The sequence below is a fragment of the Callospermophilus lateralis genome, chromosome 3, assembly GCF_048772815.1.
Source record: "Callospermophilus lateralis isolate mCalLat2 chromosome 3, mCalLat2.hap1, whole genome shotgun sequence".
In the NCBI taxonomy this organism is placed as follows: Eukaryota; Metazoa; Chordata; class Mammalia; order Rodentia; family Sciuridae; genus Callospermophilus; species Callospermophilus lateralis.
Window position 1 is genome coordinate 26,453,200 of NC_135307.1, and position 20,053 is coordinate 26,473,252.

General features: G+C 39.0%; 3 protein-coding genes across 5 annotated transcripts in view; 2 read left to right on the forward strand and 1 right to left on the reverse strand.

The window, feature by feature from the left end:
- Nucleotides 1–3,006, forward strand: part of Snw1 (SNW domain containing 1) — a 37,697-nt gene extending 34,691 nt beyond the window's left edge. Inside the window, exons 13-14 of one of the 2 annotated variants that reach the window (XM_076849792.1) lie at nt 1,341–1,504; nt 1,585–3,006. In XM_076849792.1, coding sequence (XP_076705907.1) covers nt 1,341–1,504; nt 1,585–1,783 — 363 coding nt within the window. In that variant the 3' untranslated portion in view covers nt 1,784–3,006. Of the gene's footprint in view, nt 1–1,340 lie in introns of both variants that reach the window. The other variant, XM_076849790.1, reaches the window with a different exon arrangement.
- Nucleotides 2,254–9,904, reverse strand: Slirp (SRA stem-loop interacting RNA binding protein). The gene is made up of 4 exons (XM_076849793.1): nt 9,777–9,904; nt 6,317–6,375; nt 2,899–3,006; nt 2,254–2,356 (listed from the first exon to the last, which is right to left on the reverse strand). The coding sequence occupies exons 1-4, from the start codon at nt 9,871–9,873 to the stop codon at nt 2,285–2,287; spliced, it is 336 nt and encodes a 111-aa protein (XP_076705908.1). The 5' UTR covers nt 9,874–9,904; the 3' UTR covers nt 2,254–2,284.
- Nucleotides 9,905–9,977: 73 nt separating this feature from the next.
- Nucleotides 9,978–20,053, forward strand: part of Alkbh1 (alkB homolog 1, histone H2A dioxygenase) — a 28,386-nt gene continuing 18,310 nt past the window's right edge. The window contains exons 1-2 of one of the 2 annotated variants that reach the window (XM_076848067.1): nt 9,978–10,161; nt 13,802–13,910. In XM_076848067.1, the coding sequence (XP_076704182.1) occupies nt 9,979–10,161; nt 13,802–13,910 (292 nt within the window). In that variant the 5' untranslated portion in view covers nt 9,978. Of the gene's footprint in view, nt 10,162–12,773; nt 12,844–13,801; nt 13,911–20,053 lie in introns of those variants that run through there. The other variant, XM_076848069.1, reaches the window with a different exon arrangement.

The following is a 20,053-nucleotide window of genomic DNA, read 5'->3' on the forward strand; positions in this document are numbered from 1 at the left end:
GTGTGCCACCACACCTGGCTCACAGGGTTTTTTGTTGTTTTAAACATTGAGATAATATAACTAAAGACTTAGAAAAATGCCTACAGTATGAAAAGCAGTTGACAAATTATTACAATTATTTTAGAAGAACTTAAATGTTTTCTGATCTACTTAAAACCTCCAAGTCATAATTAGCTTTGTCCTTCTACATCCCAGTTGAACTAACACTTCTATATTTGTAACCACACACTTGGTGGTGGTGCTTTCTAATAATCACCTACTCATGAGGCTGAAGTAAGAGGATTGCAAGTTTGAGGATAGCCTGGGCAATTTAGGGAGATGCTACTTCAAAATAAAAAGGGCTGGGAATGTAGCTCTGTGGTATAACAATTATCTAGCATATGTGTGAAGTCGAGGGTTCAATCCCCACTATCACCAAAAAAACAAAATCACGTGAAGTCATTTAGCTAATAAATGATGTGATTAAGATTGAAAATTGAATGTCTTGACCCCAAAGATTTGTTCTTTTTTTTTTTTTTTTAAAGAGAGAGAGAGAGAATTTTTTAAAATTTATTTTTTAGTTTTTGGCAGAAACAACATCTTTGTTTGTATATGGTGCTGAGGATCGAACCCGGGCCACACGCATGCCAGGCGAGCGCGCTACCGCTTGAGCCACATCCCCAGCCCAAAGATTTTGTTCTTAACCACTGTATACAATGACAGTTTATCAGCCTAGAAAAGGGAGGTTGGTTTGAAGGTTTCACTTAAGTATTTTCAAGACTCAGCTATTATAAGCTTAGGCTGAAAGCATTTAAAAATTGTTAGGAAAATTTTTTTTTGTTGATTTCAGATGTTCATTGAGGACCTTGTGTTGTAAAAGTGAAATTCTCAGGTTAGGGGTATAACATTCCTTACTGTAAATGGCATCAAAGAACTATTTTATCATTCTTTCATCTTCTTGCCACCATGTAGATACAAATTAAAGTTTTTGAGTACTTGCTTATAGAAAGAAACATCCCTTTTTTTAATATTTATTTTTTAGTTCTAGGTGGATACAATATCTGTATTTTTATGTAGTGCTGAGGATCAAACCCAGTGCCTCACGGGTGCTAGGCTTGAGCCACAACCCCAGCCCCAAGCATCCCAGTTTTAATGACTGCTTTATTAATTACAACTTGAATTCCTTTGTCTCCAGGGAAGGACCCAAACATCATATGAACAAGTTTATGTATTTTTAATGAAGACCTTTTTTTAATTTGAAGTTAAGATTTTTTAAATGAGAGCTATAAATGAGCATTTATTACTTATAAGTGTAATCAGATTGTTTTTAATAAAATATATTTTCATTTATTTTCCCACAGGGTATGGACAGTGGATTCGCAGGTGGAGAAGATGAAATTTACAATGTGTATGATCAAGCCTGGAGAGGTGGTAAAGATATGGCCCAGAGTATTTATAGACCCAGTAAAAATCTGGACAAAGACATGTATGGTGATGACCTAGAAGCCAGGATAAAGACCAACAGGTACCAAGGCAGACAATTCAATTTTGGTATTTACACCCATGAAATAGTGGAAGTTCATAGTCCCTTCTGTTTTTCCCTAGATTTGTTCCCGACAAGGAGTTTTCTGGTTCAGACCGTAGACAGAGAGGCCGAGAAGGACCAGTTCAGTTTGAGGAAGATCCTTTTGGTTTGGACAAGTTTTTGGAAGAAGCCAAACAGCATGGTGGCTCTAAAAGACCCTCAGATAGCAGCCGCCCCAAGGAACATGAACATGAAGGCAAGAAGAGGAGGAAGGAGTAGACATATCTCTCTTCAAAGTGAATGAACTATTACACATAACCCTAATGATGCAAGTCATGGGGGAACACTTTGTAAATGGTCGGGATAAAAACCAAACCTGGGTATCAGATCCCATTGCTACTTTTTACTACGGGCGATGAGGGGACTAAAAATTCTACTTTGAATTATTTAGCTTTTTTAAAACAGTGGGTTGTGTTTGTGCTTCTCCTTCCTTTTAGCACCGGCAGAACGGACAGCCCACACAGAATTAAGACCATTTTGTGTGACACTAGTAGTGGGGGGTAATATTTTACATAAGAAGAACTACTTATGAATAAGGTTACCCCAACCATGATGAGGAGGATGTTCACATATTAGGACTGTGCCACCAAATGAATTTTGCCCCTATTGTGCTATTTTACTTTGGAGTGGGGAAAATAAGGTCTTGCTTAGTACAACTATTTGTTAGAAATAAAAACATTTAGACAAAATTCTCAATTAAATTTATTTAATTGGAAATAATCAGAAATCTTTCTCTTCATCAGATGTTTGGTCACCTTGCAACATTTTTCGTCTTTGAGCTTGAATATAGACCTAGAAAAAAAAAATCAAATTAGCACTGTAAGAAAAGGCAATGTGTGCCAAAAAAATTAAAACTTTAGCAAGTTCCATTTTACAAGAATGCCTTACTAAGGACTGAGCACCAGTGACTCAAGCAGTTATTTGTACCTTGTTGTTGGAAGACTACCTGAACTTTAAAATGGTAAATAAATTTGACACGATATCTTATAATAAGTAGAGAAGTCAGGATTTCAACCCTAGTTTTGCCCAATTTGAATGTGCACTCCTGTTTCCATTTATACCTTGCTAACCATTAAAGATCTTCTCACTGAGAGTATATCTCAGTGGTAGAGCACATGCTTCGCATGTGTTAGGCTCTGGATTCAATCCCTAGCACTAAAAATTAAAGGGTCCTCCTGTTTCTCCACACTTTTTAGAAGTGAACACTCTACCACTACCACTCTTAGCAAGTATTAGAGAAGGTTTTCAGACCTAAATTTCCCCAAATTCCTGTCATTCCACATTTCTGGCTTATTAAGTAATACATGGAAAGCTCATAATAAAGAAGCATTTACCTTTACTCCATCAATAATATGATTTTCCTGTTGTATTGCATTCTGAAGTTCTTCTTCTGATGAAAAGTGAATCCAACCCATACCTCTATGAAAGCCAGTCTCTTTGTCCTGAAAAAATTTTAATAACAAAGGAAAAGATTAATCATGAACTTGAAAAAATTTCCAGGAGCTTCAAATCAAACAACTTTTTCATTTGTCAAAACCAGATTACAGACAAATGTCAAATAACTTGCTTTAGTATATATTTACCTTCCTCCAGGATATATACCAGTGTCAATATTCTGCTTTTTTAACTGTCACTGGAGAAGATAAGGATAATGAGGTTTATGCATTATTCTAGATGCAGACCACAGTAACAGCCAAGGGAAACTGATTACTACAGTACTCAGACTAACCCCCTCATTCCTAGGAACTAGAAATAAGCCCCAAAACCTAGCTGCATCTGACATTTCTGAAACTAGTCAACCTCATCACCACTACTACACTTTCATCACATGTTCCTAACAAAAGACAGGAAAGTAAAATATTATCTTTACATAGCTAGACTTCTGGTTAATTTAAGCAATTTGCTACTTTCCCTTGCACAGTACTTCTCAAAATATGAATGATGTGGAAAATAGTCTTGTGCTTGGAGGAACACTGCTGTGTCCCTTTAGCCATCCATTAAAGGACAGGCTGGGGAATATGATCATTTGGTTCTCAATCTTGCTAAAAGTTATTTTGTGTTTTGTGGAAGACCAACCTTGCACGTCACTGGGTCACACTCCCAGCTGGGTGCTGAGGCACTCAGTCACAGAAATGTGGCAGAGCTTTCCCCACCCTTCTTGGGTTCAAGGGTTGGTGTCTCCTGCATGGGTGTGTCTTGCTACAGCCCCATGGGTGAAACTATGCTCACCTGTTCCTTTGTAATATAACCCCTTGCCCTGTTTAGGATAGAATCTTCCATGGAAGTGCCTTGTGTGTGTCCCCTTCTCTTACTGTGTCCTTGGGTGTGGCCTACCCAGGTGTCAATCAAACTGCTGACAGTGGACATCATGAAGATAGACTCAGCCCCCTGAAACCTGACCCCTTGCCTCATTTGAATAGCTTTTCCTCAATAAAAAGGGTGAGCACATGTGCTATCGCTCTCTCTTCCAATGACTCCAAAGAAAAAGGTATTTGTGTCTCTTATGTGGTTATTTCGTGCAGCCCAATTAGCCCAGTTTAACTGGAGTTACTCTCTGAGCCTTTTAGGCACGAGAACAGAAACCCGGCAGTGTTTTACCAAAAAAGTCCTTAAAAGACTTAGATATTGCTCCTGTTCTTCAGAGTGTTAACCAAGAATGCAGGAAAAGTTTCTGGTGATTTCCCAGTCATCTCATCATTTACTTTCCTACCTGTGATAGATGCCTCCATTGGATTGACCCATTTCCACAAGTAAAGGCATTAAAAAAAAAAAAAAAAAAACTGAGTGTTTTAAATTTTAGATAATATATTCCTAAAAAAGAAACCAGGATTTCCAACTTGCATACAATAAATTTAACTTGAATTAATTTTTTCCTATTATATTTTGTTTAGTGTTTTACCAAGAATCAAAGCCTTTTAATAAGATCTGTTCATCCTGGGTCCTAAATTCATTTTTAGTGGCAACCAAGAAAAATCTATTCACTTTTATTAGAAGAAATGTTTGTAAATGCACTTTTAAAAATTTAGTTTTTAAACTTATAGAAAGCTATACATTCATGTCTGTAATCCATGTTTCAACTATAAAATTCCATTATATCAATGACTTTATTTAGTCAGTCTCACTGATAAACATTTAAAATTTTTAGTTGATTATTATTAATGCTGCTTTGAACGTTTTTGAACATATATTTTTGTAGGATAAACTCCTACAAATAGAACTGTTAAAGCAAATATAAACCCTCTTTTTTTTTTTTTTTTTTTTTGTAATACCTTTATTTATTTTTATGTGGTGCTGAGGATCCAACCCAGTGCCTCACACATGCTAGGCAAGCATTCTACCACTGAGCTACGACCTAAGCCCCCAAATTCTTAATTTTGGTATTTTGCCAAGCTAGACTTCTGAACTGAAGGTAACAGTTAAGTTTCTCAATGAAATTGAGTGACAGTTTCCCTACACTTTAACCAACACTAGATATGAGAAAATCTGTCAGGTTTTTGGAAGCTAAATAATATTAAACCAAGAGTTAAGAATTTAAATTTATTTAGAATGATATTTTACCATGGCTGTTTCAGTGTCATGAAATGTTACCGTGTGTAAACTCCAATCACACACACACACCCCCCACCGCAAAAACCCAGTAATTGTAGAAAATTACAGACTAGGATAAAGCAGAAAAAATTTACAGAATGATTTTAGAGCCTCATGAGAAAGCAAATGAAATGTAATTAACAAAAGTATTGTTTCATAGGTTAGAAATACTAAAACTAAATGGCATTCAATAAAATAGACACTACAAATTCTAAAATATCCTTTACTTCCTGAAGTCATTATAATGGTTTAGGGAGCAGATTTCTGAAGATGGAACCCATATCTCCATGCACCCTTTTCCCATATAACCCCCCTTCTTGGAGTGTAAGCAGGATCTGTAACTTTTTTCTCAACAAAAGAATAAAGTAAGGATGATAGGCTGCCATGCCTTGCTCTGACAGTGAAGGCACTGTCACTCCGGTGATTAGGTTATATGTAAGACTTCTATATTAACAGACTGGAGAAACTCCCTTGCTGGCTTTGAAGAAGAAAGATGCCATGCTGTAAAACAGACTACAAAGTAGGTGACCAGAAATTACAGGCAGTCCTTAGGAAGTGAGAGCAGCTCCCAGCTAAAACCCAAGAAAACAGGGACCTTCATCCTATAGTTGAAATGAATTCTGCCAAAAACTTCAGGGAGCTTGAAAGTCAGTCTTCCCCTGAGACTCTAATGGAGCAGACTGAAGCCCAGTGGATGGGATTGCCATGCACAATCCTGAGCAGAGGGAGGATCAGCTCCTCTGTGCCCAGTTGTCAGATCACCTGTTTTTTATAGACATTAAGTTTGTGGTAGTTTATTATGCAACAATAAAAAACTACTACAAATACCTAAAGTCTTGTTGTTTTAATCAATAATACCCATAACTTTATCAGTAAAGACTAAACAGCTTCCTTTTTTTTTGGTACTAGGGATTTCTACCACTGAACTATAACCCCAGCCCTTTTATTTTGACAAGGCCTTGCTAAAGTGCAGTCCCCGTCTCACCCTCCCAAGTCATTAAGATGACAGGTGTGTGTGTGCCACTGCACCTGGATTCATTATTAATATATGCTTTCATTTTTAAAAAGCAAGAATTAGGACAATACTAGGACTGCATATATGCTAGACAAGCATCTACTTCTGAGCTACACCCTCCAGACCCCAACAGTTAAGATAATACTCACAAAAGGTACAGTGCACTTCCGTATATGACCAAACTGAGAAAAGTGTTCTCTTAGCTCACCTGTACAAGAGGAGAAAATATATTAAAAATAGTTAACACATTTTGTATTCTCTATCCTAGATGATAATTGGAAACCAAGGGGGGTCCAAGAGTCCCCAAGCATCTTGTAGAACTTCTTTATATATTCTTAGCCTTAAGATTTCAACAAGCAGCTACAGGACTGACCAAATTGCCATAATGTACCAGATTTGATGGTGGGTTGGGGACATGCTGGGCTAGCTATAGTCTCCATATGCAACAATACTAAGTATTTTCATCATACCAAATACCATACTAGGTATGTGAATTATAATCCCTGTGAGTAGATCACACAGAAGACGAAAATCAATTACAATCCAGAGTGTTGCCAGCTATATTACAGGTCTCCAAACAAAATCCCAATTTACTGGTCTTTCATAACTTAAAGTTTATACTAGGCTAAATAATTGGTGCTTGAAAATATGTTTTGCTGACCTCATCTACCCTTCCTGCCTTATTTCCCACTGTTGGCCCACAGTTCTCTCTCTAGCACAGCAAACGGAATTCTCTATATCCTATCCTGTGGATTCCCATTTTTGCACATGTTGTTCTCTTCCCTTGATATGTCTCTAATCCTTTCTCCTTCCTAAATTATAACAATCCTTCCAGACTCAAGCCAAATACATCTACTGAGTATTATTTTATGGGGCTCCTACTGCCACACAGGAAAAGTACTAGCCCTGTGAGACCTCAAAAATTTATAGCATGTAAATGTATTAATGTATTTGTTGCAGTGCTAGGGATTGAACCCAAGGCCTCATGCACACTAGGCAAGCACTCTACCAGTAAGCCACATCCCCAGCCCTAAAATGTACTATCTTAAAGATGGAAAACTACATGACCACTTTTTCTTCTGAACTTCAGTTATATTTTGCTGGTTTGAATTTTATATTATCTGCTTATATCTTTTAGTTCATCTAAATTTGATTGGTTCAACTCCCTATATTTATGTTTTTAAGTCTTCTCAGCCCCACCACTACTCATATACAAGAGTAGAAACCACTATGTTTACAGTGTAAGATACATAGTAGGACTTCAATATTGGCTGAATAAGTAAATAAATAATCCTTCAACAATTCACAAAAGCTAAATTCCTGTAGGTCCCTAATAGTTGGTCAACCCAGCAGGAAAGATCAGACCACAGAACATGATGCTAACAAAGCAAAACCGTGTTAAACATGTATGTTTTATACCATCTATTATAAGTTCTAGAAAACACTTCCAAAATATTACGGTTTGGGCCGTAAATGTCCCCAAAGCCCTCATGTTGAAGGCCTGGTTCCCAGTCTGTGGGATACTGGGAGATGGGGGAACTTTCAGAAGGTGGAGCCTCATGTACAAAAGTTAGATCACTGGGGGTGTGCCCTTAAAGGGATCCTCTCTCTGCATCCCATTGGCCATGAGGTGAACAGCCTTCCTCTGCCACACACCTCCCACATGCATGATATACTATGCTGCCACAGGCCCAAAAAACAGGGTAAGCAACCTCGGACTGAAACCTAAAAAGAGGTAAAAATAATCCCTCCCTCCTTCGAGTTGTTTATTTCAGGAATTTCTTCACAGCAATTTAAAAAAAAAAAAAAAAAAAAAAACTCTGGATGGAAACCTTTTTACCTAATCACTTATAATTATTCAGGGAAAACAGCTACAAGTATCAAAAACAATGCCTTTAACATAACAGATAAATGTTAAATATTGGCTGAGTGAGCAAGTGAACTGAGAGAAAGTATTTCAAAGTTGTGATTATGGAGCTTTAAAAGTTCTAGCCAGGCGAAGTGCATTAGTGCACGACAGTAATCCCAGCGGTAATCCCAGCAGCTCAGGAAGCTGAGGCAGGAGGATCAAGAGTTCAAAGCTAGCCTCAGCAATTTAATAGGCCCTAAGCAATCAGTGAGACCCAGTCTCTAAATAAAATATGAAAAAAAGCTAAGTGCCCCTGTATTCAATCCTTAATACCTATCCCACAAAAAGTTTTAGACCAGTCATTATGGTATAGAAACTTGCAACTACTAGATGCTGGTGAAAACCTTCAGCCTTTTTCAGAAAGCATAAAAGAAACTTTATTGGGTTTGGTCTTTACCATGCACATACTGAAAGACGGGGCACAAACCAAACTCTCCTCTGAGCCACCAAAACTAAGAAAATAGCCAGGTGCAATGGTGCATATCTGTAATCCCAGATACTCAGGAGGCTGAGGCAGGAAGTTATTAAGTTCCAGGCCGGCCTGGCAACTAAGGGAGACCCTGTCTCAAAATAAAAAGGGGTTGAGGGGTTGCTGAGTGGTAGTACCCCTGGGTTCAATCCCCAGTGGGGGATGGGGAGGACACCTAAGAAAAATAACCCTGTTCCATCCTTTTATTTAAGGAGACTGGTCTATACATGAGAACATCTATCAAAGTTGATAGCGAATGTTTTAAGTTTTGGTAAATATAAAAACCTTAATACTGCAACTGACAAAAGAGTTCAGAATTTCTCCAACTCTTTATCTCCAGAATAGGCCTCTCTCATGAGCTTCAAATTTAGTAATCATGAAAATATCATTTGTTGAGTACTTTAACAAATCTAAGAAATGTATATATAAGCTCATTTAATCCTCTTCACACTGCTACCAGGTATTATTGATGCCATTTTTTAGATGATTAAACTAAATTAAAGAGCTGTGAGCCTCTTTCCCATAATTATCTTCAGTTATTCAGGTTTTCTTAACTACTAAATGGCTGAGTTGCAAGTCTGGCTTCAGAGTCCGCTTCTCAATCACAATGTACAACCTCTGTCCAGTACCCTGAAAGCGACCCCACAAGCTTCTAAAATCTCAACTTTCCGACTTTACTCTCCATCTCCTCTCAGCCGCCTCCTCCTAAAATCCAACTACATAACTGTCAACGCTAGAAATCTCAAGATCGTTCTGCTCTTTCCCTCATTACATAACACCACCACCCTGCTCGCAAGACATCACGAAATTCCACTGATTTTTGTTTTCTGAAAACCTAAGTAGATCTGATTGCTTCCCTTTTACCTCTTTCCTCGCTCAGGTTTTCATTTCTGAATTAAATGTAACTGCCTGTTATCTCGTAGCCATGCCTACAATCTTGCCAGTCAAAACAGTCCCTTCTAAATCATAAATTTCAAAAAGTGACCAAGTAATAAACGTTTTCACCAAATCACTCCAAATTACAGGAGATCATAAATTCGTGCCCTAAAAGCTCAGGGGGCATTCCTAACCTTTTAATTGTGAAGAACACTTCTGTGCACTGGTTTGCCTGGAAGCAAACTTGGCCTTCTAATGCTACCACCACACTGACTTCAGTGCTCTGCACAATGCAGAGGTTTTGGGGATCGCTTGGACCTTAAAATTCAGCCTCACCCACATCTCCATCACTCACTCGACGCCGCGGTCCAAGGAATTTTTCTGACAAAAGCAACCGTACGACCAACACTCGAACGCAGGGCCACTGCACCTCTCGCCGCCGAGGCTGCCATCTTCACACTGAAGAACCTCCGTGAGCTGGTGTCGTGACCCCGGAAGAACCTGTCGGAGCTCAAGCAGGAGGATATGCTTCCGGGTCAGAACGGTCAGGGAGCGAAATGGGGAAGATGGCGGCGGCCGTGGGTTCTGTGGCATCGCTGGTGACAGAACCTGGGGAGGACGCTTTTCGAAAACTTTTCCGCTTCTACCGACAAAGCCGACCCGGGACCACAGACCTGGGAGGGGTCATCGACTTCTCGGCGGCCCACGCAGCTCGCGGCACGGGACCTTTTGCCCACAAGGTACGGAGAGAAGTGCGGTTCGAGTCCCCGCATCACCTCGCGCTGCTTCTTGAAGGGGCTTCTTCGCCCCTTTTCGCCTGCAGACCGATTGTCCTTGGGCTCGGAGTTGAACTGCCCACCAGCAGTCACGCTTGGCGACAAAACGTTATTCTGCGAGTTTAGTCACACTTTGCTTCTCTGCCTCGGTCCCCCAAAATTCTGAGAATTAGTGTTTACTTCTTCCTTTAACTGTCCCCTTATAGTTCTACTTTATTTTATGTAAAATTCCGTAAAAGTCTTTGTAGACGTTAGGGTAGCGCTCTGCGACTTCAAAGAAAACCTCCTACCTACCAATCCCAGATCTGACGAGGATCCGTTAAGCCTTTCCTCGTAAAACAGTCAGGCTTCTCTCTGGGCCTTTTAGAAAGAGATCGTTGGAAGGATTCTAAAATAATCCCCCCAAGAAGTCGAAGTAAATGTCTGAAGAGTGCGTATGGAACCCTTCCTTATTTTTATTTTTACCACTGAAGATTAAGAAAGGAAATAGTGTGGAGAAGGTATTGCAGCTGTGCTGCAGTTGAGTTTTCTTTACAATCACTTTAACCTTCAGAACCTATAATCTCTTAATGGGCCATTGGTGTTATCCACAATGTCCGGAAGAGGCATTCTTTACAAGCAGTAATAGTTCTCAATAAAACTAATGCTATCATAACCCCATACTTTGAGCTTAACTTCTCAGCGGCTTGATTTGTTAGCAAAATCAGTTATAGAGTTGTCTGAATAACATAGAATGTCTGCACCTAGAGTGTAATGTACTTGACAAGAAGAAAGCTTCAGAACCCTATTCAGCTTCACTTCCCTTTATTTTACTTTTTTTTTTTTTTTTTTGGTGTTTTTATCAATGAGTGTTTTATTAAATTCTCTATTTCGGGCATGAAATGAAACCTTGGAGCCCTGTTTGCAGTTATGCAGGCCCAGCAGCTGAGGCTTCTAGAACAGATTCATGGATGTGCACAGGTTTTCTCAGCACACTTCTGCTCAGCATCATCCAGCACCCCCCAGACAGAAGTCAGGGCCTCTGGGCCAGTCCACTCTGAAATGTGGCCCAAGTGTCTGTAACAGGTTATCTGCCTCCATCAAAGCCTGAAAATCTACCTGCTGTGAAGTCACCTCTGCTACATCTGTGCTACATCTGGGTTCTTTCCTATCATACTTTATTAGGAAGCTAAAAAAATCATTGTACAGGACACCTCAGTGTCAGGGAAGGGGGTCACAAGGAAAGCTGTCGGGAGTGATGGCTGGACCTGGCCACTCCTCTGTGATGCCTGGAGAGAAGGGTGCAGTGGAGGTAGGAACAAGACTCACAGGTGGAACCGAGCGCCTTCTGACCCACTATTCAATCCCTTCTTGCTAGTCTTTAATGGCCACCCTGAACCACTGTTCCAGCAGGGAGAGCTCACTGATGAGGTCTGTGATGGTGTTGGTAAAGGCCTCCTGCAGGCTGTAGGCCTGGCTGGTCTGCACATGGATGATGATCTTGTGCTCCAAGAGGTAGGGGACTTTGTAGGCGGCAAACAGCACTGTGGATCCTTCAGCAGCCGTGATTTTTTTCCTAGTGTGTGGTCTTCTTTGTTGATGGTGAACAAATAGGCATTGGGCACCTTAGTGTCCAAGTACTTTTTAGACTATAAGCCACGATTACCCCAGACATTGTGTGTCTAGGACAATACCCAAAATAACACTCAAAAAAATACAGTGTGAGCTGGGTGCAGTGGTGCACACCCTATAATCCCAGCAGCTCAGGAGGCTGAGGCAGGAGGATTGCAAGTTCAAAGCCAGCCTCAGCAACTTAGCAAGCTGCTAAGCAACTCAGTGAGACCCTCTCTCTAAATAAAATACAAAATAGGGTTGGGGATGTGGCTCAGTGGTCAAGTGCCCCTGAGTTCAATCCCCAATACCAAAAAAAAAAAAAAAACACAGTATGAAGTAAGTACATGAAAGCTTAGATGTTTAGTTCCTTGGGCTAAAGCAGATTTAAAATGCATATTAAGAAATTGCTATCATAAAACTGGTAAGATCAGTGGAGAAAATAATGGCTAACAGTCTGGCAAGAGAAGAAGCAAGAAAAACTTTTTTGGTGGGAGAAGCAAGTAATACTGGGAATTGAATCCAAGGCCTTGTGTGTGCTAGGCAAGCATTCTACAATTGAGCTATATCCCCAATCCTCAGAAAAACTTATTTTAAAAGCTCAATGCGGAGGCTGGGGTTGTGGCTCGGTGGAGTGCTCGCCTTGCATGTGCAGGACCCTGGATTCAATCCTCAGCACCATGTAAGAATAAATAAGTGAAATAAAGGTATTGTTTTTAACTACAACTAAAGATTATTTTTTTAAAAAAAGCTCAGTGGTTTGGTTTCATTCAGTTTGGCATATGGTTGAGTAAGTACACAAACTTCAACTCTGAAGATGTTGCTGAATTACAGTGCAGTGCAAAGTGTGGCCTTTTTAAGAAATCATGACAGTGTTTATTGGTGGGAAAACTCAGCTGATTAGGACTCTTAGAAAGTTCCAGATAATCATTTTATTATAAAAACTGGTTATACACCAGTCACTTGTTGCTATTTTGTCTAGAAATCTCCATACTTCAAAAGTTGGTAGGACAAAGATCACTTACCTTTGAAAGAGGACTTTTGATGTCATCTAAGGTAAGCCAGATCCTAAGTTTATTATTCATGGAAAAATTCTTCTCTTTAATGTCCTTGACTGAGTGACTATGTATAATGAGCCATTCTTAAGGTGCTCTATGTGCAAAGAAACTTTCATTAACTCCTAATATTTTTATGTAATTAACAACAACAAAAGTTTTAGCATTATCATTTCATTTAGAAGAGAAAAAATGTTCTACTTTTAGTAAATAGAGTTCCCAGTGTTTTATTAAAATGGAGAACACCTTTTTGATTCTCTTACCCTCCCTGCCCTGCTCTTTCTCATAGCTCTGTTTAAACAACAATCATATGCCAGTGCCTCAGAAGAAGTATTATTAGGACTAACCAGAGTAAATACCATTGTGATTTGGGATATTCCAGTACACCACATACTTTCTTTGTAAGTTCTTTTAAGAAGCAACCAAAGATCAGGTGCAGTAGTGCATGCCTGTATTCCCAGTGGCTTGGGAGGCCAAGGCAAAAGGAATTGCAAGTTCAAAGCCAGCCTCAGCAACTTAGCAAGGCCCTAAGCAACTTATTGAGACCCAGTCTCAAAATAAAAATTAACAGGGCTGTTATTTGATTCAGTGGTTGAGCTCCCCTGGGTTCAATTTCTGGTACCAAAAAAAAAAAAAAAAGAGCAACTAAAGTATGGTCTCCTAGGAAAAGGTATTCTTGAATGCCAAATCCAGTCCACTTTAATTTTTCAGTTGCCACTTAGCTTAATTTTATATAAATCTTTAATGTTTGTTAGCATATAGATGAGGAAACTATGGCTTTAGGAAGTAAGTAATTCATCTTAAAGTCCTAGAACAAGTATCCGGTGGAGCTAAGATTAGAATCCCAGAAGTAAGACTCTTAATTTTGCCCCGTAACAGAAATTTCTGGAAGTTTGAGGTTCCTGGTGTTGACCTACAAAGTAGCTTTAGCCCTCTGGCTTCTGTTTCCTTCCTGCCAGGTCGTCAGATCTCAGTTAAGTGTGTCCTCAGTGAGTGAGCACGATGCACATAGAGCAGGACTTCAGCCAGTCAGCAAGTGGCGAGCCTATGGACTTCAAGGCTATCCCGGTGAGTGCACCTGACCTCAAAGGGATTTCTCTAATTTCATAGGAGTTAATGAGCATGTAAGTAGAAAAAGGAGAAAACAGACAGAGGCATTCTACTCTGAACACATCCTAAATTGTACTATCTAAGTTACCCATTTATTTAGCATTCCCAAAAGATAGAAGAGTAAGCAGCACCTGGCTTATATTGCAGAAAGTGGCCAACAACAAATAAAAAATAAAGATATTGACTCTGGGCTCTTTGTTACAACTGTAAACTTCTGCTAAAATAATTGCTTTAAATAGTAGAATAATTCATAATGTCATTCCAGTCACATTCTCTAATGACATAACAACTTAAGACTTGTTGCTATCAAGGATATTTAAAAGAGAATTACAAGTAATGATCAAAAGTTCTAATAGACTACTTTAGAATTTTTAATTTAGGGATGTTGAGGATGTTGAGTAGTTTACTTTAGAGAAAATAAGGTAAGAGTAATATTAATTAACTTTTTGACTCGTGGAGCTGTTGTAAACTAATTACTATAAACCATTTAGAAGATATAGAAATGCCTTATTTGGACCAAATAATCTTATATCTGCCATCCTGGATTTGGATTGTTTGTTTGTTTTTTGTTGAGAGGGGTCTCAGTGTTTTGCCCAGGCTGGTCTCCAACTTGTGAGATCAGTCCCCCCACCTCAGCCCCCTGAGTAGCTCAGACTAAGGGCATGCATTACCACACCTAGCTCTGTTTTTTTCTAAAAGACAAAAAGTTTATGTTACACTTACGATTTCCAATTTAGATCAAAAGTGAGAGAATCTTCAAAAAGAAATATTTGTTTTCATTGTACTGAGAGGTGGAACTTGGTTAGAGCTCTTACTACATTATGACTACTAAAATATTTGTTGTTATGATGGGAAAGTGTAACAGCTATATTGCTTCTTATAAAAGGCCTCATGCTGTAAATTCTGTATGAATTCATGATGGAAACAGATGAGTGATGATATTCAAATATGAAAGCATCATTCTCTGTGAGTTTGGGTAATTTGGAATAAGTACATAAAGTTATATGCACTTATTCCTTGGAGGCTGCTCTTGATCTTTCAACTGTAGTGCCATGATTTTCTGTCTCATTAAGCCTTCCTTTCTTAACAGGTTGTACTACAAAGTTACCAATTTCACTTAGGTTTTGTATTACCCAAACTGATATACCTGGTTTTTTTTGAAGTTTTCTAGGTTTTCCTACTTAAGCCACATTATTTGGGTTAGGTCTTCATTATATGAAGAATGTCTTCCATCTTCCCTGCCATTGTAAACTGCATTAAATAGAAGTATAATGTCCAGAGCCTCTTGTTCTTAGTAAGAAAGAATATGTCTACTTCTGAATCCCACTTACCTTAAAGGAACCTGAGTATCCCTCTCCCAGCATACACCCAAAGGACTTAAAATCAGCATACTATAGTGACCCAGCCACATCAATGTTTATAGCAGCTCAATTCATAGTAACTAAGCTATGGAATCTACAATAGGTTGGTTCTCTTTAATAGATAAATGGTTAAAGAAACTACACAATGGAATATTACTCAACCATAAAGAAGAGTGGAATTATGGCATTTGCCAGTAAATGACAGAACTGGAGATTATCATGCTAAGTAAAATAAGCCAATCCCAAAAAACCAAAGGCCGAATGTTCTCTCTGATATGCAGATGCTGATTCAAAAAAGTGGAACTGGGGGGAGTGGAAGTTCACCAGATAGGAGAGGGGGGGAATGGGGAAAGGAAGGGAGGATGGGAGTGGGAAAGACAGTAGAATGAATTGGACATAACTTTCCTATGTTCATATGTGAATACACAACCGGTGTAACTCCACATGTAGAACCACAAGGATGAGAAGTTACACTCCATGTATGTATGATAAGTCAAAATACATTCTACTGTCACATATAACTAAAAAGACCAAATTTTTAAAAATAAAGCAAGTACTAAAGAGAAGGTGAGAAATGATACCAAGAGGCTTAGTCCAACAGTACAGGGACTAGTTTACCAACGTTACACTTAATTTGGGAATGTTTAGGACTGTATCTCAAAGGCTATTTGTAGTTTTTGTTTGTTTTCTCTATTTCACTTAATGTGCGAGGTCAAGGAATGATAGAATTTTTTGTGTTTGATTGAATTATACCCTTCAGAATACTTTCAATAAAAGGACAACTGGAGTCTTTTTTTGCAGGGGTGGGAGGAGCCTGAGGCCTGAGTATACCAAACCTGTTCTTACAGGTCTGGAAACCAGGACCATAGTCTAGGGAAGAGAGGACTTGAAGGGGGAATGTGACAGTATCAAACATTTGAAAAATGGTCAAATATAAGAAGGGATGGAAAGCATTAAAAATTGATGGTTAAGGGGGGAAGATGGTGGTGAATGGAGTGCATCACCCCTGTGTACCACGTCACTGAGCGGGTGAATGACGAGTTAGAACAGCCAAAAGCTATCTAGTTAGGAATTTCCAGCAAAATTGGGGTGCACCGAAACCTACAGGAAGGATTTCTATCGCCCGAGGATCGGTTACTGGGGCTCAACCTCGAGTGAACTGTCTGCCCGGAGATTCAAGCTGTTTGTTCTGCTAGAGACAGCAGAGCGCTGGGAAACGGCGTGCTAGCAACGCAGAGAAACGGTGCTGCAGATTCTGTGGGCTCCTACCGGCTATGCCCTCACTGTGCTCCGGGCTGAGTTCTGGGTTTGAGATGGGGGAAGGAAGCGGTCCAGTTCTGTCCTCCACACTGGACAGCCCACCAAGCAAGCCAGCGGACACTATCAAGGTGCCGGTTCCCAAAAGCCGCGCTCCACGTCCAGGAAACTGCAGGCCCGGAGTGTGGCTTGAACTGCCGAGAGGTATCACACTGGGAAAGGCCTGGCTGACAGGAGAAGCCAGGGGACTAGAAACCAGGAATAAACCTAAGCTAACAGGTTTTTTTAAATTTTTTTTTAATTTTAATTTTTTTCTTATTTATAATTATATTATTATTTTATTTTAATTTTTATTTTACTGCACTTGCCTTACACATGTGAGGGACTCGGTTAAATCCTCAGCACCACATATAAATAAGTAAAAAAATGAAGGTCTCTTGACAACTTAAAAAAATTTTTTCTTTAATGTAAAACATAAGGATTCTAGGCTGCTCTACTCAGACCACTGATTTCTTGGTAGATCAGGCTCTAGAAAAACATTTTTAAAAAACCTCAGTCAAGCAGTCAGAGAAATGCAAATCAAAACCACCCTAAGATACTATCTCACTCCAGTAAGATTGGCAGCCATTATGAAGTCAAACAACAAGTGCTAGTGAGGATGTAGGGAAAAGGGTACACTTGTACATTGCTGGTGGGACTGCAAATTGGTGCGGCCAATTTGGAAAGCAGTATGGAGATTCCTGGGAAAGCTGGGAATGGAACCACCATTTGACCCAGCTATTGCCCTTCTCGGACTATTCCCTGAAGACCTTAAAAGAGCGTACTACAGGGATACTGCCACATCGATGTTCATAACAGCACAATTCACAATAGCTAGACTGTGGAACCAACCCAGATACCCTTCAATAAATGAATGAATAAAAAAAATGGGGCATTTATAGACAATGGAGTATTACTCAGCACTAAAAAATGACAAAATCATGGAATTTGCATGGAAATGGATGGCATTAGAGCAGATTATGCTAAGTGAAGCTAGCCAATCCCTAAAAAACAAATGCCAAATGTCTTCTTTGATATAATGAGAGCAACTAAGAACAGAGCAGGGAGGAAGAGAAGGAGGAAAAGATTAACATTAAACAGAGACATGAGGTGGGAGGGAAAGGGAGAGAAAAGGGAAATTGCATGGAAATGGAAGGAGACCCTCATTGTTATACAAAATTACATATAAGAGGTTGTGAGGGGAATGGGGAAAAAAGGAGAGAAATGAATTACAGTAGATGGGGTAGAGAGAGAAGATGGGAGGGGAGGGGAGGGGGGATAGTAGAGGATAGGAAAGGTAGCAGAATACAACAGTTACTAATATGGCATTCTGTAAAAATGTGGATGTGTAACTGATGTGATTCTGCAATCTCTATTTGGGGTAAAAATGGGAGTTCATAACCCACTTGAATCTAATGTATGAAATATGATATGTCAAGAGCTTTGTAATGTTTTGAACGACCAATGGAAAAAAAGAAAAAAAAATTGATGGTTAAGGGGCTGGGGTTGTAGCTCAGAGGTAGAGCTCTCGCCTAGCATGCGTGAGGCACTGGGTTCGATCCTCAGCACCACATAAAAAAATAAAACAAAGGTATTGTGTCAGCTACCACTAAAAAAAATATATTAAAAAAAGAAAAAAGATTGATGGTTAAGCCAGGCTACCTGCATTATTAGATCGGAAGTGTTCTTCCTTTAATATTTTGGGAGATGTTACCATCTTTATTTTGTGAAAAAATGATGATCAAAGATGATAGGTTGTAGAATTTTTTTGGTTTTTGTTTTTTATATCCCTTTTTCCCCCTAAAATGTTGGCTATCCTTTCACCCTCCCAAACTATTTGGAGACTATTTCTGCTAAATAAAATGTAAAATTAGGAACCTTAGTTGGGTTCTATGTCTTAGAGATGCATTAGAGGACATAGAAAGACTCAGATTAGCCAGGCATGGTGGTATACTCCTGTAATTCCAGCAACTCAAGAGAAGGCAGGAGGATCACAAGTTTGGGGCCAGCCTTGAAAACTTAGCAAGACCTATCTCAAAATAAAAAATAAAAAGGGCTTGGGCTGGGGATGTGGCTCAAGTGGTGGCGTGCTCGCCTGGCGTGCGTGCCGCCCGGGTTCGATCCTCAGCACCACATACAAACAAAGATGTTGTGTCCGCCGAAAACTAAAAAATGAATATTAAAATTCTCTCACTCTCTCTCTCACTCTCCTCTCTCTCACTCTCTCTTAAAAAAAGGGGGGGGGGCTGAAGATGTAGCTCAGTGGTAGAGGCTTCTGGATTCAATCTCCAATATTGCAGCAGATCAGATTAGTGGTCAAACTAAGTGACCATTAAAATGAATTTCTATGACTGATCAACTATATTTATTGCCCAGCCTTTTGCAATGATTTTTTTCTCCTTGCTGCATTAATCTACAGTATGCCTAAATAATGAAATCCACCAATATCTGCCTAGGTAATGAAATCCACCAAAAAAAAAAGAACTTTCAATTTTTTCTTAGGTAAACTCTGCTGTATGAAATTTCCTTGGTGCCGCCAATTTGCTAGCTTTGGTCATTAGGCTAGTTCTTAGTATGAGCTATTGATAATATTAAATTATTATAAAGATTAACATTAAGCAGAGTCATGAAGTGGGAGGGAAAGGGAGAGAAAAGGGAAATTGCTTGGAAATGGAAGGAGACCCTCATTGTTATACAAAATTACATATAAGAGTTTGTGAGGGGAATGGGAAAAAAATAAGGAGAGAAATGAATTACAGTAGATGGGGTAGAGAGAGAAGATGGGAGGGGAGGGGAGGGAGGATAGTAGAGGATAGGAAAGGTAGCAGAATGCAACAGTTACTATTATGGTATTATGTAAAAATGTGGATGTGTAACCGATGTGATTCTGCAATCTTTGTAATGTTTTGAATAACCAATAAAAAAAATAATAATAAAAATAAAATAAAATTTAAAAAAAATTATTATAATAAATATTAAATTATTGATATGATTAGTCAACTGCAGTAACCAACCCATCAGTGATTATTACTAAGCTATCCAAATTTTTTCCATATATGCAAGAATCTAAACACAAAATTTTAAGTTTTTTTAATAAAATGTAGTACAATAGAAGAATCTTCAGTTTATTTTCTATATATTTCTACTATATCAGTGCAGGTTCCTTTCTGTCAAACCTCATGTGGTTTAAAATCTAAAATTCTGATAGTGGACCACTGATTTTATTGTTCAAAGACTCAATTGATTAGAGCCTAGAATGTATAACGTAAAGATCTTAGGTTTGTTTCCTGTCATCTCCGAAATGTGTACTATTGGCCCTGAAAGAGGGATTAATCAGTGAAGCCGTGTTACCTTTCTGAACCTCTGTTCTCTCATCTGTAAAATTGAATTAATGAGTTTCTCATGAAGTTACTGAAGATTAATGACATAGCTTAAGGTTACTAG

Excerpts from the sequence above, each read along its gene's own strand:
- Slirp (XM_076849793.1), bottom strand. The coding sequence starts at position 9,873 with ATGGCAGCCTCGGCGGCGAGAGGTGCAGTGGCCCTGCGTTCGAGTGTT. Across the intron at positions 6,376-9,776 it reads TCCTTGGACCGCGGCGTCGA|GTGAGCTAAGAGAACACTTT; the intron begins GTGAGTGATGGA and ends CCTCTTGTACAG. Across the intron at positions 2,357-2,898 it reads ATATTATTGATGGAGTAAAG|GTCTATATTCAAGCTCAAAG; the intron begins GTAAATGCTTCT and ends TTTTTTTTCTAG.